At 36.4% G+C, this 12,738-nt stretch overlaps 1 protein-coding gene across 1 annotated transcript in view; it reads right to left on the reverse strand.

Annotated features, from left to right (window-relative positions):
• Positions 1–12,532, reverse strand: part of HGF (hepatocyte growth factor) — a 77,323-nt gene extending 64,791 nt beyond the window's left edge. The window contains exons 1-3 of the mRNA NM_001002964.1: positions 12,445–12,532; positions 5,416–5,581; positions 1,153–1,265 (exon numbers count right to left, since the gene is read on the reverse strand). Of these exons, the coding sequence (NP_001002964.1) occupies positions 1,153–1,265; positions 5,416–5,581; positions 12,445–12,532 (367 nt within the window). The remainder of the gene's footprint in view (positions 1–1,152; positions 1,266–5,415; positions 5,582–12,444) is intronic.
• Between the last annotated feature and the right edge of the window lie 206 nt (positions 12,533–12,738).

Here is a 12,738-nt window from a genome sequence, read left to right on the forward strand (position 1 = left end):
ATTAATTTTAACTTAAATTCTACCCTCCTAATAAAGACATATCTGTGCATATTACCAAACAGAAATTTAATGACATAATATGATTTAAGAAAACAATAAACTTGAAATACTATTATCATAAATACAATCTATAATTATTATTTTGTGTGATAAGAGATTTATTTTGTAAAACTCATATTTATTTAACATTCTCCAATTATTTCATTGATATAGTTTGGCTTTGGATAAAAGTAAATACCTGTGAATATAGTATCAGAGAAACAAAATAGACACATTAACAAGTAAATAATTAGGGCAGCCCAAATGGCTCAGCGGTTTAGCACCGCCTTCAGCCCAGAGCATGATCCTGGAGATCCAGGATCAAGTCCCATGTTGGGATCCCTGCATGGAGCCTGCTTCTCCCTCTACCTGTGTCTCTGCCTCTCTCTCTCTCTGTTGTCTATCATGAATAAATAAATAAAATCTTTAAATAAATAAAGTAAATAATTAGGAAAAGATGCAACTAATATTTCAAAATCTCCAAATTTTACTGTCAGCAATCACCACTAAGACAAATCAGTTACCCACAGTTGTTAACATTCAAAATACTATGTATTAAGCTCAAAATGTACTATAATATAAGGTGTTTTAAACTATGAATTTGGGATTCCCTGGGTGGCACAGCAGTTTAGCGCCTGCCTTTGGCCCAGGGCGCGATCCTGGAGACCCGGGATCGAATCCCACATCAGGCTCCCGATGCAGGGAGCCTGCTTCTCCCTCTGCCTATGTCTCTGTCTCTGTCTTTCTCTCTCTGACTATCATAAATAAATAAATAAATAAATAAATAAATAAATAAATAAATAAATAAAAATAAACTATGAATTTAAGGTGGCACCCTCTAAAATGAACATGGACAATCATCAGTTCTAGGAGATGCTCCTAGAAATTAAGAGGGACAGGGCAATCTGATTATGAAAAATTTGGGAAATGCTCAATTTAAAACTACCATATTGAAAATAGTCACGACACTAGTATTCTCTGCCTTTATGGAAGAATTGACCGTGTAACAGAACCAGTATATAGAAAAATTACTGGGAAAGAGCACTATGGCAGGAAATTACATACATTTTATGCTTTATTTTATTATGAAATATTTAGGGAGAAGCCAGTTACCTTTGTTTTCATAGAGATCAAATTCATGACCAAACTCTTTTTTCACTCCACTTGTCATGCTATTGAAAGGGAACCAGAGGCATCGTTTCCTTGCTTTATCAAAAACAAAGGCCCTGAAAAAAATATCTAAATGAAAAGAAGGAATACTACTATTTATACAGTTTTTAAAGAATGGGCACATGGTTTAACCAAGGAGGGCAACATAAAAAGACACAAGGTTATATATGCATAATAAAAACATGAGTGATTTTTAACCTACCACTTTCATACCAAATAAGAAAAAACAAAAATAAGTTTTCATATGTGTGGATTTAAATATCAGAATACTATTTGGAATGTTCTCATGTTATTCTAAATGATGCCTAGAAATGAAGTCTTAAACAAGCAAAATCAATATATAACCTAACTGCTTGAATTATTTCTGAAGACTTTTTTTGTGTGTAAATACACAGCAAGTGGGAAGATTTTGTTTATAGTTATATACAAATGATTATAGCTGAAACATCGTGATTAATTTCCAAAGCTTGTAATTGTGTAAAGTACATTCTAAAGTGACATTGCCTAAAACACATTAGAAAAAACACAATCCAAGAGATTTTCCTAGCAAAAAAAAATCTGAAATCAAAAGTCTGGAATGTTTTGCATTATATCCCTTCTTGGTGATTTGTAAAGAATGGAAGCTTATTAAAGGCTATAAAAATCTTGCTATCAGGATAACTGTTTATGTAAGGCAATGTTTCTTAAATAGATTTGCATTCATGACATTTTTAATTTAAAAAACCTATTAATATCACATTGCATATGCTTTTGATATATCTCTCTTGAAGAAAATTACTAAAATGTACCACTCCTACAGTCATCCTTCCTATAGCTAAGCATTATATTGAGTTTTGTTGTCCACTAAAAAAAGTCTTTCTAAACAAGATGGTAAGTAGAAAAAAAAAACCCTGAGAATAGAAAAAAATTGATAAAATTTTCAATATATTAAATGTTACCACGTCTTACAATGTAGAAAATCAAGTGGGAATTCTGACCTGTTTACCTTCCTTTAAGAAATGGTATTAAAACTCCTTCTCACTATGTTCACACTAATTACAATGCCACCAAGTACAAGTATCTAATTAAAAGAAATACACATTTTCTGAGAATAAGGATTTTTCACTTCTAATCCATAGAATATGTTTTGAGAACACATAGTTTTCTTAAAATTTTAGATATTCCAAGCTAGTCATTTATTTTTTAGTAGTTTGCCAATTTATAAATAAGTTTAAAGAAGGGGAAATAACTTTTATGAAACATATAAAAATACATTATAAGATTTAAAATATTTTACCTATTATCTCATATTTTTATTTAGAACATTTTATTCTATATCCAAATAACTCCAAAAAATTATACACATAAACTTTGAGCTTTGACTTGAACACAGAGATATTTTTAAACATCTACCTACAAGAACATCTTGCAGCTGAAATAATAATTAAGAGCAAATAATAAAAGTGTATTTTTTTTTTTGCAGTGGTGGCAGATATGAGAGGACTGGCTAATAACAGACTTGAATTTTGATCTGATGGATTGCAGTCTTATGCAACACATGCTAAATTCTCTATTAAGCTATTGTAGCATATTGGGGGAGGGGTTGTCAAATGACTTTGCATAGTAATTAGAAAAAGAACACAAATAAAGATAAAAACTAAACAAACACCTAAAAACAAAATTTAAAGTTGCCACTTAACTTCACATTAAAATAAAGTGCACCACACATATATAAGCTACTCTTCTATTGATCATATGGCTTTGACATGAGAACACCTTGGCGGCGACTCATGAGCCCCATCAGGAACATGCAAGATTTGCCTCCATGAATACACAGGCGATTCCATCTGAAAAGTGGGTAACCAAGCTTCTAGTTTGCTGACTTTACTTCACCCTTTCCACTCATCCCATTACAATGCCATATTTTCTCAGAAAAGTGTTTCCTTGAATCACTTCATACCTCCAAATAGACCAGATCCAGTCAGATTCTAGAGTTACACCTTCTTTTAAGTTTGATTTTAAGTGTCTTTATCTTATCCTTAATTATCATATTCCTTTCAGTAATTTATTTTGTGTAGAGTCCTAGTTGATTATGGCAGGAAGGCAATGCCAGAACCAGTTACTCAGACATGGATGGAGGAAGAAAGCCTCATATTTTCTTCTTTTGTGTCAATTCATAGATACCAATTTTCTGAGGAGCTTAGAATCAGGCATTCTGGTCATCTTTCCTACCCAGCAGAAAAGAACTTCAATCTCTGTTAAATCAATACTGTTGATAGCTTCTGAGGAAGAGATGTGTTTTAGAATGTTCCACCCCACACCCAGTGAATCACAGATGCTTTCACACAGCATTGGTGGTATTTTCCAAGCATTTTTGTATATTTGCCATCATCTTTCAATGATTCTAGTCCATATTATAAGCCTGCAAGAAGATCCTTTAATTCATTAAGAATCTAATTTCAGAGTATCACCATTCAATTCTGTGCATTCAATTCTGAATAACTAATGTATTTAGTGATTCCAAACACATGTGCACATAAATTTGGGATAGACAAGTGAGACGGATGACACATTTCTAGGCAGAAGAACTCTTTCTGTATAAAGGTATTATATATGTGGTTTTCTGTACAGGTTGCAATAAAATTGAAGGCTAAATGTAACTCAACCAGAATATAGGAGGAAAGTATGCAACCTCATATGTAAAGATTTTTAATCAGGTCACATGTGTTCTCTAATGCAGCAAAATTATTTTAGTTCCTCCTTAAAACAAAAGGACAGGTTTTTGTTTTGTTTTGTTTTCTAGACAGAAGGCAGACTAATGTGAAAATCAAGAGGTAGGAATACATTCCTTACTTGTGGATTCAGGAGAGTCTCGTTTCAGATTTAGAATTAAAAATCAATAATGACATGAGATTCTCTTGTTTCCTTTGCCCCACCTTCCCAAGCCTGTGAGGGGAAAATACAATAAATCTAACCTCCTCAATTTTGAGAAGAACATCACCATAAATCTACATAACTATGATGTTGATTGAGAGTAGTTTCTCCTAATTTATTTTTAACAATCTCTAGGCAGGAAAGTCAGGGAAAGAAACAGAATTGTTATAGGGATATACTTGCAAAGTCAATTCCCCACTCTCCTTGCCAGGAAACACCTCCCTGGCAGTTTAGAAATAAAAATACTTCCAGAAGAGTTATGAATGAGTAGAAGGGAGATAGTCTCTCCTTCCCTACATCTGTTGAGGATCTTCTCTGACCAGGTCGCTTCCCTGAGAAATAGCACTCATTTCTCTGAAAAAGGTAAGATGAAATTAGGATCGCTTGCCATGGCATTACTAAAATTTGTGTTCACATCACTGCTCAAATGGAGCAGAATTCAAAACTGACAGGATGTCATGCACAGTCCTGTAAAAAATAGAATGCCACAGAGAATAAACGGGTATAAAGTAAATGAGGGGATGGGAATGTTTATGAAGAATGAGGAAATGCATTTTCTTTTGGGAACTCGGAAAATCATTCAGATGCAATGGTCTCCTTCATGGCCTGAAACTCCCAAGTTTTATCCTTAGATCACTGACAAAGTAGGAAGGAATTCTTCCCTGTGAGGCTGCATAGGGAATTTCAAAAGATAAGAAAACCCTCCATTTGAATCCTCTCCTGCCTCTTTGAATTTCTCCGTCACTTTACACCTAAAACTTCATCATCACTACCTCCTAACTCCTTTTGAACAGCCTTCGCTGCTGACACCAATCCCTCTACTTTTTTATCTAATTCTCTCAACACCTTTTATTTAAATCCCTGAAGACGATGTAAGTTGCAGCAAATTCTGGCCCAACTTATATTCTGAAAATGCCTCCACTCTTCTTGCAAGAAAACAAACAAACAAAAATGTTTATTCTAAATAGAATACTTTACATGTTGGATAAAATACAATCTAATGGAATTTTGGTTTCTAAAATTCAACTGTTCATAAGATGAAAAAACACAAATTCCATAACCAAAGGCACTGTGGATTCTAAAAAGATATGTTTACGTGTTCTCCCTTACTCATATTTCCATCAGTCGAGAGCTACACTTTCTGTTATGATGAGTTAAAACTAAAGCTAAGCTTATACTCTTAAGGGCAAATTACACTGAATACAAAAAAAAAAAAAACAAAAAAAAACATGATAATAATTAGTAGATGCTATATTTGGAAAGTTATCCTAAGAACAAAATGAAGCAACTTACTTGCAAGTGAATGGAAGTCCTTTATTCCTAATACATCTATTGGCACATTGGTCTGCAGTGTTCATTTTTTTTGTTTTTATCTTCAGTAATGGGTCTTCTTTAATTAGAGTAGTCTTTGCTGACTTTTTGAATTCATGAAGTGTGTTTCTTCTTTTCTTCTGTCCTTCTATTAATAATAATAATTTTTTTTAAAAAATGGAGGAAAAGCTTTTAAGGCTCATATAGAAAAAAAAAAAGTCCTTAAGGATCATCCACAAGATAGTGATTTTATCTGACAACATATTAGATAGATAGATCTCCAAGGGTTGGGGGTGAGGTGAGTTAGGAATTGATACTCTCAGATAGTTAAGACCAAGAGAAGAATATTGTAATCAGTGAAGAATAAATCACTTGTCATGTACAGTCACTCATTTACATTCTTTAAAATGAAATATGCTTTTAAAATTAGGACAGAGTTCACTGTAAAGAAATAAATGACATGATAGTCTCCAAATGGTATGAAACCAAATGCCCAGGCATGTCATATCATGCTCTATAATTAAATTTGTCATTTCCTTCCGCAGTTGGTCCTTATGAAAGTTATAGTATTAATTAGATAAGTCAATTCAATTACATGTGAGAAACTTCTCACTAAAAATGGTGCAGTGGATAAATTATGCTGGCTGTCTTTAAAGTATTGCATATTATTCATATTTTGGCCCCTCTCATTTCCTACAAAAGTGTTTTCTGTGCTTGGGGGCACTATTTCTTAAGTATCACTGAATTGTTTGTCTTGAGATCAAGCCAAATGCTATAAATCAAAAGTGTGTAAAACTTCAAGCTTTAGTGTAGCAATATCATTTTTCTTCATGAGGGAATTCTACAAGGCCCCTAGATAGCATGAAGCCTCCCATTAAACACATGAAAACAGAGCTAAAACATCCTAAAGGACTTAATCTTATAGATGACTTTAGAGGATCAAGAACTACTTCTTTATTCTCAATGTGCCCGAAGTTACCTAGTTTCTGATGATGGTCACCATCTTCACAATGAGGATCAAAATGTCTAAGGGACTACACCTATTATACAAGAAGGATGGGCATGATTGTGCCTCTCCTCTGCTCTGCTTGCAAGTTCTTTTGAACACCCTTATAACAAAGGCAGTGATAATATATTCATTTTAAAGATGAAGAAACCAAGACACAGGGAAATATTAAATTGCCCATTTAGCAAACCTCATGTAAAACTCAGCTGCCTAGCTTCAGAACCCCCGGCCCCCACTCTTAAACACTCATGATGCCACCTTTTTCTTTTTAAGAATTCTAAGTATGTAGAAATATGGCTTATAAAAATTTTCTGAAGATCTGGTTTAGAGCTATCAGTAGAAAAGAAATTTGGATGGTAGAACAGGAAATGCTTTCCTGGTCTTTATATGTGGTGAAATGTGCCAAGAAAAGAGGGTGAAAATTTTTGTGCAGAAAATTTGGAAATATGGCTAGCAGAGTGAGGTACAAACAATGGCATCATACTCTCAAGTTTGCCAGCAACCACCGGCTCCAGTTGGTTTATTAAGCATCCAGACGCTATTCATTAATGTCTATACTAACCTGAAGTCTACAATAAATAAGAGAAAACATGAAGTCCTCTGAATTTCTGGTTCTCTGTAAAACTCCAGAACACAATCCCCCAAAGACTGGTACTAATTTCTGTAATAATGTTTTCATTTTTAACTTTTCTTTGCCCTACAAGATGGAATGGCCATGGTACAACAGATATAATTTAAAAGACATTTTAACATAGAAATTCAATCAACCAAATAATCTATCAACATGTTATTTATTGAGTGTGGAGCAAATGCCTTGCATAACGTTGGCAGACAGATGATAATTCTGGCATTCTTACCGACTTGCCAAATGACTTTGCTTAATTACCTGAAATGCTAATATATCAATGACTCAGTCTACAAAATAAGTTATATTATATTTGCATCTATTTAAATTATAATCATTAAGTAAATATTTGGAAATTAATTCAGATAAAAACGTTACAAATATGCAAAGTTTTAACTTTGTTTTTGAAATTCCATTCTCTAATTCTGGCAGAGAGAAGAAATTGTTATTCTCCCAAGCAAAGAAGTGGTATAATTCTTTTCACATTTTGGTTTCTGCCACAGGATCATGTTAATGGGAGATATGTCTCTGCATTGGGAGTTTCTCCCTTTGAGCGTAGTGCACTATTTCTTAGGTTCTGTGAAATGTTTCACAGAATAATAATCATCTGATTTCCTATATAAATTGGAGTATTTCTTAGAATCCAATACTAGTTAATGGATGCTGAAAATCTATTAAATAAGATTCTTGACTAAAATGGAAGATATATAGATATATAGATCTATATCTAAATCTAAGTTTATATATATATAAAAATTATATATATTTCTCAAATAAATTCAGTTAATTAAAAATATAGAATTAAAACTGGCATGATGAACAGTGTGTTTATTATGCATATCTAAGAGCATAAAACTAAATTTTAAAAGTCTGAGGCAAACATTAAATTCAGATATATACTTTCCTAATTATCTAATAAAACAGAACCCCTTGTCAATGGTCTGGTTTCTTGGCTCAGTACCATGCACTATGAAGGCAAGTACTGAGGCCTGTAGAGAGAAGTCGTCTCTGTGGGACTGTTGGTTGTGCTTAATTCTATAGATCCTCAGCTGTCCTACTGAGATGTGTTAATGTGTGGCTGTACCCTCATAAAAGTAGTCTAACTCTTGCTTGCTGCTAAGTTTTTCCATCACTACCTCTCATCTAAAGATCAAAAAGCATTCAGAAAAGCAAATAAATCTATGATTTCCCTTTACTAGATAATAGATAGGAGTGAAAAGCTTGTCTGGGGCTACAGAACTAACCAAAGGCAATGGGAACCAGGCATCAGGATTCCCTTTTCACTATTTCTCATTATTTAGAAGTTTCCCTTTATAATTTACTCATTTCTACTAGGTCAGTAACAAATTACTCAAAAATGTGAAGTCCAAGCTAGTTGTACATCATGTAGTCCAGTCATCTATAAAACTAATTTCTTCTTAAATAAAAGAAAAATTCAAAACAGGAGTCTAAAAAAAGCATGTCAAAATAAAACTCCTTTTCTGAAAATAGTTTCAACTTTTTCTTCCATATGTATTAACAACTGATGCTTGTTTTACTGAAAACAGTCAAAAGATCAGCTTAATTTGGTAAGAAACTAAAAAAAAAAAAAAATCTTTGGATCAGATTTTTCCCTACTATTTTTTGTGCATGACTATTGAAGTTTATAAACAAACTATTGAAATGAAATCAAAGGGTAAGAGATCACTGCAACTTTGTCATGCTTGCTTGTACTTTAAATTACAACTCCTTTCTCCTCTTCTCTCAGTATGGGAAAACATTCTGGAAGCTATATTTCCTGAAGAACCTGAAATCCCTGTTTTAGAACTGAAATCATTACTGAAAACCTACAAACACAAAGTAGGGTCAAATGTATCAAGGTGCTTGAAGAGAGACACATTTCTCCCTCTGGTCCCTGGCCTCACACTCATTTCTCTCAGTACCTCATATATTTTCTTCTCTGTATGGACTAAGCATGGACTTCAAAGGAAAATCATGCAAGGAAAGGATTTGCAGGGTGTGGAAAGAAGCAGGGATCTGGCTCCACATATTCTGAGAAACCTACCCACATGATTAGTGATTAACAGCTTGAAGTGGCAAGATGTTAAGATGAAAGTACACAAGTAATTAATGGAAAGAACGGTTGTGACTGGAGACTTTAACCTTCCCAAAGACAAGGATCATAAATACTAGTTCATGGTTTCATGGCTCTTATCTAAGACTTGGATGTCACAGTTGGTGTTCGAGAAGCAAGCAAAATTCTTCCAAAGAGATTCACACAAGGAAGTGATAGTCAAGGTGAGATTTGGTGCCTCCCTTCTTCACCTTTAATCTGCCTCCTTGTCAGGATGTCCTTTCATAGACCCCTCCTCCTGGTCTCTTCCCTGACCGGCTACCTCAGAGACCTGGTGCAGGCCTATAGCTAGTGGAGTCACTAACAACTGGTTCTTGCAGAGTTTTTCCAGAAACAACGCTCCCTCCACGCAGCAATCAAAACAACCACACTGAAGTTCAACTTCAGTTGGGTCTCTTGTCAACTCGAAAATTTCCAACTGCCACCCGCGGTGTTCAGAATAGTTTAGCACAACATTCATGCTTTTATGCACGCTACCCTATCTCATTTTTCTAATCACAGGCCATAATACTCCCCCCTTAGGTTCTCAGTAACCAGTCCCACATGGTTACCTGTCCTCATACTTTCTCTCCTTTAGGCCTTTGGCCACTTTGTGGCCACTTTTTCACCTGACTTAGGTACTGACCATGCTACTATCCATTTTTTCATACTCAACTTGGGTACCGTATTTTCCTCAAACTTCTTCAACTAGAAATGCACTCTCAACCATAGTATCATAGTATTTCTAACACAGAGCTTTTCATATATTACTTAACAAAACAGATTTTTAAAAGGCAATTTCAGTTGATTTCACTGCTTCCAGCTTCCATATAAATAGAAGAAGAAAAAACAGAACATATTTCCTTCTTGCGGATTTGGGTAGAAATCTCAGCTCTATCCCCTATGATAAGATAATTAAGGTCGTTAACCTCAATTTCCCCATGTAAGACAATTTGAATAATGTTGATCTTTTTAGAATTAAGTAAGTTCTTTTTTAGAGCTTAGTCCATAACAGTTACTTAACAAACATAGGTTTCTTTCTCATTTGTTCATCTCTATGTCCGCCACAGGTTCCTGGACATTAGATGCTTATTTAATGCTGCTTTTGTACAGGGGATTGGATATTTGTTTCCAGTGTAGGCAGAAGTGGATAGAGGATAATTCTATCCTCTATAGAGGATAGGTAGTCTATAGGTAGACTAACACCTATACGGATGGCTTAGGTCCACTATATTGCATATTTCTTAAGAAACACTGTAATAAATGATCTCCATGATACATTCTGTTCGTAATTGGTTGTCACCTCGTTATAGGATCCACTTCTTTTCGGACATTGTATTATGTCACAAAATGTACAACTATAGACTCATAGGATAAACCTAGAAGTATAACCAAGGCAATTTAACAACAACAAAAAACTCTAAGTGTTGGCTGATATAAAAAAGAACAAAGTTTGGATGTTCTAAGAGGACTATCCACATTCTCCATTTCGGAGAATGCTATTTAAAAAAAAAAAAAACTATCAAAATAAACTTGCCACCCAAATGAAGCCAAGCCCTCTTTTGATGACAATTTTAGCATTATCCACTGCAGGAATTATTCACAGCATATCTGTAATTCCCAATTGGCCTCGCCTTGCCTGCCAGCACACTCTTGGGCTTCATTCTCCCTATACTCAGGAAACGCAGTCATTTCAACATTAGCCAAAGTGAAATATAATTACGAATGTATATCTCCTGCCAAAACTTCGTAATGCGTGCCAAAAACAAATAGACATTGTCTATGGTTGATCTACTGTTTGGGTTTTCCACGTTATGTTTCCTTCGCATTAGCACAGATGATTGCAGGTACAACAGTATTATATTTCAGACCATCGACATTTGAGTCTTTAAAAATGAAAGCCCTCTAAATAAATAAATAAATAAATAAATAAATAAATAAATAAATAAATATTTTTTAAAACAAAATAAAAATGAAAGCCCTCCAAATGTTAGCCCTGATTTCAATTTACACTCAAAATCCCCTAAAATCAGCAATGTCTTATGGGGAGTTCATTTCAGCACGACACACCTTAGGCATGACAACCTGCCTGATTGCACTAACTTCTTGTTCACCTCTCTAGAAATCTTACCTAAGTGTTTTCCAACAGGTCCTTCCTGCACAGTGTTGTTTTTCACAAGGACCACTTCGCAAAACAATAGAAGAAAGCCAGGTGGTTTGAATCCTTTACCTTGTCATTTAGCAGATTCTTGATGTTTTCAACCCTTGTATTACATCAGAAAGTACATCAGAGGTCTGATAAATTTCATAGTTAGCTTATCTCAGAAGATATGGCCAGTTGTCTGGTTTGTCTTATGAAAAGGCCACGTTTGCCATGTGGGCATTTGTTCCATTCTTCTACTCCCCTGTGCCTACCCAGGGTGCTCACTACCTTGTCCCCATTGGCATCTCAGCCACTACAATGATAATACAAACAAATACAGATGTTTCCTCTTGCCCTGATAACAGCAGAAAACTTCTCAAAGCGCCAAGTGGAATCTCTATACTTTCAGAAAGGTAGTATGAACTCACCAGCCGTCCCTTCCCAACCTGCAAATTCAGGGGAGAACTTGGGAGGCCGAAAGCAGCCGTTGGGCAGCTTGAATCGCTGTCACAGAATTTGCACCCCCCTTGCACTGCAGTTGCAAAGGGCAGGCGCCCGCACCCACAAAGAAGGAGGTCTTGGAGGGCAGGCTTTCTCTTTCATTTTGATAATACGCATATCCCCAGAGTTTAATCTCCTTCTCCCAGTGAAAACCTGCAGAAAGTCATCATTTAGCCCTGAATGTTGACGGAGCGACATGGGGTCCTGAAGAGTCACGGAAAACTGTCCTCTGGAAAGAAGTGCGTCCCTGCTGGACTGACAGTCACTGGGACAGTCACAGTCCCCCTTTCAGACCAGACCTTCCGTTCAGCTTTAAACTTGGCCAAACCAGCAAAATCCCAGCCAGTGTTAGCCCTTCATTCCTGCCCCAGGGTCCACGCCTGGGAGACTCTAAGGGGGGGCGGGGGGAGCCCGGGCTGGGGACTGGGGTGGAGGACACGCATTCAGGGGGTGTTAATGATCATTGTAAATGCCTTGCAAACAGAAACAAGAATTCACAAGAAAGCCCACGGAGAGGTCTACACCGCACCCAGGCCCCCCGCGGAGCCGGGGCAGGATGCTGGGATGGGGTGACGGGGTGTGCGGGAGGGGAGGCTCAGCCGGGAGGGAGCAAGAGGGTGAGGACGGTGGAGAAGGAGACTGACCTGCACGGGGGACGGCGACGGGCAGCAGGAGGAGGTGCAGGAGGAGCTGCTGCAGCACCAGCAGGGGCAGGAGCTTGGTCACCCACATGGCGCTGCTGGGCGCCGCCGACCCGGAGCCCACGGCCGCCTGCGGCTCCTGGGCCACTCGGTGCTGAGGAACCCGGCGCCTCTGAGCCGCTTTTTATTGCGATGAGCTAAGTTTGTTGTGTGATTAACTGGAAAGATCGAGGTCTGAACTCCCTCTTACGGTAAGAAACTGTTTAACAACATCCCTCCGCTGCCTTCCACCCCTTC

This window comes from Canis lupus, chromosome 18 (genome assembly GCF_011100685.1).
Source record: "Canis lupus familiaris isolate Mischka breed German Shepherd chromosome 18, alternate assembly UU_Cfam_GSD_1.0, whole genome shotgun sequence".
In the NCBI taxonomy this organism is placed as follows: domain Eukaryota; kingdom Metazoa; phylum Chordata; class Mammalia; order Carnivora; family Canidae; genus Canis; species Canis lupus.